The 4688-nt window shown below is 38.6% G+C and overlaps 1 protein-coding gene across 1 annotated transcript in view; it reads right to left on the minus strand.

Moving 5' to 3' along the window:
• Positions 1–3529, minus strand: part of LOC104909344 (contactin-5-like) — a 19163-nt gene extending 15634 nt beyond the window's left edge. Inside the window, exon 1 of the mRNA XM_031552141.1 lies at positions 3426–3529. Coding sequence (XP_031408001.1) covers positions 3426–3529 — 104 coding nt within the window. The remainder of the gene's footprint in view (positions 1–3425) is intronic.
• Positions 3530–4688: the final 1159 nt, after the last annotated feature.

Here is a 4688-nt window from a genome sequence, read left to right on the forward strand (position 1 = left end):
TTTTTGGTGAAGGTTAAAAAGACATCCTTGCACTGCAAAAAAGAGACAAGGCTCACAGACAGACTAGTCTTCTCACTTCAGTGAAGAAGTTATTGCTGAAGTTTTTAATAAAATGCATGAGGATGAGTGCAGTTTTCAGTGTTTGTATGAGTAAGAACTGCCCATAGGCTTGCCACACATGGGAATCCCTTGTCAATCAAAGGCACCAGAGAAGATAATGAACCATGAGAAAACCATCCAGACAAAACTTATGACATAACTTGCTCCCTTGCACTGGGAAATTTGCTGCAGGGGTACAAGTGCACTAATCTGGAACATGGTGTGCAGTGGCCCTTCTTAGTGGGTCAGAGGACAAACAAGGTATTTTAGTCATATAGTTCCAGACTAGGAAATACAAAAAAGTAAAAAACATAAACTTGTAACCATGGCAAAATTGGACTTGAAAGGCAATAACACTGGTTTGCCAACAATATAGGAAACATAAAACATAGAGATTATTAACTCAGGTGTCCTTTCACATAGTGTTCAATGTTGTTTTCTACCAAGCCTGTTGTAATAATTCATAACATTACAGGATCCATGAACCACAGGAGATTATGTCCTTCACAGAAGACAAATGGGTTGACAGATTTTGGGCTAATGCTACCCAATTCAAAATTTATTTACAATATTTACAATTCCTATTTTAGATTTAAACAGAATAGGTCAGGAATTATCCCATCATATTTAACTATAAATTAGGGCCAATTATATAATCAGTGAGCAATCAAAGCAAAGTTTTTGATTTCTTCAGTATCCCATTTGATGTCAAGAGTTAATATTCAAAGCAGTCAAAGTGCGGTGCTCCAAAGCACTGTCAGATGATCTGTTTCAGTGACTAGGACTAGTGACCTTCCAAGGTCCATTTCAAGTGATGATCTTATTCTATGAACAATTAATGCTCAAAGTCGCTGCAAAGTACATTTCTAATTTATTATTTTCATTCCAAGGAATCCGAAGAAGTGATTTGAGATAATAGCAGTCCTTGTCAAAGTCAGATTCCTGTTTGCAGAGCTCCACTCTGCTTATACAGAGACAGGAACACACACTGACCCCTTAAGAATATTTTCTATAATACTCAAAGAAATTCTGAGTGTTTCAGGTCACTCAGAAGCTTTGGTATCCATCTAGTGATCTGAAATTCTGGACAATGATATATATTTATCTGGAAGCAATGACGCCTTACAAGACTAAGCTTCCAAAACAAATTGAAAACATCGAGAGGCATGTGGAAATAATCAGTTAGGAACTTTCCTTTGAGTTCTTATTCCAAATTTAGGTTGAACTTCTCTTGCAGAATTCCCAAATACAGTAGAAAGCTACATACCTGCTGCCCTCACTTATGAGATTATCAAATAATCTCAATGACTCTTTCTGTGTTTTCTGGCTAACATGGAGTGTTTCAGTGATGCTTAATCTAGTGCATATCTATTTTATTAGTCTTTTTTTTTTGCTTCATTCTAAGTTTTTCTCTCTATTACCAAGATAAGCCATGAAGATACGTAAAGGAGCACTGGATTGCCTGAAGTAATCAGCTAATTATTCTGTATCTGTTCTGTACTACTTATTCACCTGCACAGAAAAAAAGGAAAGTCTTGTTGATGTCTACCAGATAATCACGTGCACCTCTATTATAGTAGCAAGAAATAAAATTCCATGAACGGATGCATAGAGTAATTTAAGCATATATATAAAAAAATTTAATCTATATATATACACATACACACACACACAAATTCATATGTATATGTATTTCAAAGATTTTTTAATATAAATAGAGTTCATGAAATAGATGCATATATATTTTCATATGTATTATTTAAGAGAAGATTCTCTGTAGCTTAAGGGTTAAGTTCCTTGGATAACAGTTTTATGGTACTTCCAATTAATTCTACAGTTTTGGTCATTATCCTGAACGTCGCTGACAGAGATATTGTACAGTTTCGGCAATGTGCTCTTGCAGTAATTGTTGAAGTCAGTGATCTTACAGAGACCTTATCCTCATTACTCCAAATGTGGGTCACATTATTGATTTTACACAACAAATAAATTGTACATTTCAACATATTAGAAATATCTCTGTCCTATTCTAATTAGAAAATTGTGGGAATTAAATGTATCAAGTCTGAATCTGGCAATCTGGGAGGGAACTTGAAGATAACTGGCAGACGGGAACAGTGTTACCAATACATTCTCATTTTAACAACAGCCAATTAAAATAAAAACTATTGAAAGTTGAGAGATATTTGAGCAGCCTGTGATTCTTTGTGGATGAAATGGGCTTGATATCTACAAGGGAAGCTATCTCCAATTTAGAATAAAGGTATTCTGAGCCCTTAATATTTTCACTGTTTCATTCTCTGGAAATCCAGTTCACAGTTGACAAAATGTACAGATTTTAGCATAATTTTATCTTGTGATTATATGAAGTTCTTAGCTTTGATATAAGAAAAGATATAAAAACAATAATCTGAAAAAAAAAAAAAACAGCAATCAAAAAACATTAATGCTATACTACAACATGTCTCCATATCTGAAGAAGTAGTTAAACATGATTGAAAGCAGTTTAGTAGCTGGATTGGAGTCAGGAAATATATATCAGTGCCAAATCAATTCCAGGTTGCAGGTGTCCAGAATTAATTAAAATAAATTGCTATAAATCAAGATTTAGCTGTCTGACATGAGTATAGAATAGCAGGGAATAAATTCAGAAGAAAATGAAGCATTCTGTTTGCATTCTTTTATGTTTAAGAGTATCAGAAAATAAATGTCAGAAAAGAATTTGTACATAATTAGGAAGAGTTTTAATTTTAAAGTCTGCTTGAAGGTCTCTTCTCACATCGTGTGTGATTGGTTTTTAGAAGGGGGTTCACACCAAAAGGCAACTTGCAACATGAAATCTGTTTTGCCTACAAAGGAGTTTCAGTGCAAGCAAACAAATACTGTTTTACATTTAGGAATACATAGGAAAAAAGATTTTATACAAGTAAATATTGAAGGATCCTCTATGTTAGATACTGGATATATAAAAGTGATACCATGCAAATACATATAAGCTTTTTTCATTACTTTTTTTTCCATCATTAAGAATGGTTAATTTGTGAAATCATACAAAATGGACGGTTTAAAATTCAGAAGAAATTGCTGTTCTACAAAAATCCCTACAAAACCATAGAGATCCAGTGACGAAGTAACTCAGTATGTTTTCCAAAATACTAGAAACAGGATAAAACAAAGTCAGCTCCTACATCCACAGAGTTCCAACAACTATGAAGCTGCACAGACATGGCACAAACCACACCAGTGTTGCTGTCAGTGTAATGGGAGACTTCCCAAGCTTTTAGTGAAATATATCACCAATCATTATATATGTGGTTGTTCTATACCTTCCGGGGCAGTGAAGGATAATGAGCGGGCTTGGAAAGCAGATGTAATGAATAACTGACTCAGAAGCTGGTATTGAGGAAGAAACTCTGTGTTCTTTGATCATGGGCCGTTTACTTGACTCCTGGCCTGTTGTCCATGCATGGACCCCACCTATCTCAAAGGGGGAAATGACTCCTAGTGCAGGAACTAGTGGGGCTTATTGAAGGAGCTTTAAACTAGCTATGTCGGGGGAAGGGGACAAAACAGGGCTCACCAGAGATAAGACAAGTGGAGATGGTTAGAGAGCTTCTCCATCTGGACTATCACAAGTCCATGGGACCAGAAGGGCTCCATCCTAGGGTGCTGAGGGAGCTGGTGGAAGTGATTGCTGAGCTGCTCTGCCATCTACCAGCGCTCCTGGTTATCTGGAGAGGTCCCAGAGGATTGGAGGCTTGCCAATGTGACTCCCATCTTCAAGAAGGGCCATAAGGAGGATCTGGAGAACTACAGGCCTATCAGCCTGACCTTGGTACCAGGAAAAGGTATGGAGCAAATCATCTTGGGTGAGATCACACAGCATGTGTGTGGCATCCAGAGGATCAGGCCCAGCCAGCATGGTTTCATGAAAGGCAGGTCATGTTTGATCAACCTCATCTCCTTCTACAAGGTTGGTGACTAGACTGGGAAAGGCTGTTGATGTAGTCTACCTAGATTTCAGCAAAGCCTTTGACATGGTCTCTCACAGGATTCTTCTGGGGAAACTGGCTGCCCGTGGCCTGTACAGGTATACCCTTCTTTGGGTAGGAAACTGGCTAGAGGGCCCATGCCAGCAGGTAGTAGTTAGCAGGTAAAGTCCAGCTGGCAACCCATTACAGGTGATGTCCCCCAGAGATCTGTACTGGGGCCCATCTTGTTCAATATCTTTACTGATGACCTAGATGAGGGGATTGAGCGTACCCTCAGTAAGTCTGCAGATGACACCAAGTTGGGAGATGGTGTTGATCTGCCTGAGGGTAGGGAGGCCCTTCAGAGGGATCTAGATAAACTGGATTGCTGGGCTGAGGTGAATGAGATGAGTTTCAACAAGGCCAAGTGCCAGATCTTGCACTTTGGCCACAATAACTCCATGCAGCGTTATAGGCTTGGGGATGACTGGCTGGATGACTGAAGAGGAAAGGGACCTGGGGGTGGTGGTTGATGCTCGGCTGAACTGAGCCGACAGTGTGCCCGGATGGCCAAGAGGGGCAATGGCATCCTGGCCTGCATTAGAAATAGTGTGGACA

The sequence above is a fragment of the Meleagris gallopavo genome, chromosome 1, assembly GCF_000146605.3.
Source record: "Meleagris gallopavo isolate NT-WF06-2002-E0010 breed Aviagen turkey brand Nicholas breeding stock chromosome 1, Turkey_5.1, whole genome shotgun sequence".
In the NCBI taxonomy this organism is placed as follows: Eukaryota; Metazoa; Chordata; class Aves; order Galliformes; family Phasianidae; genus Meleagris; species Meleagris gallopavo.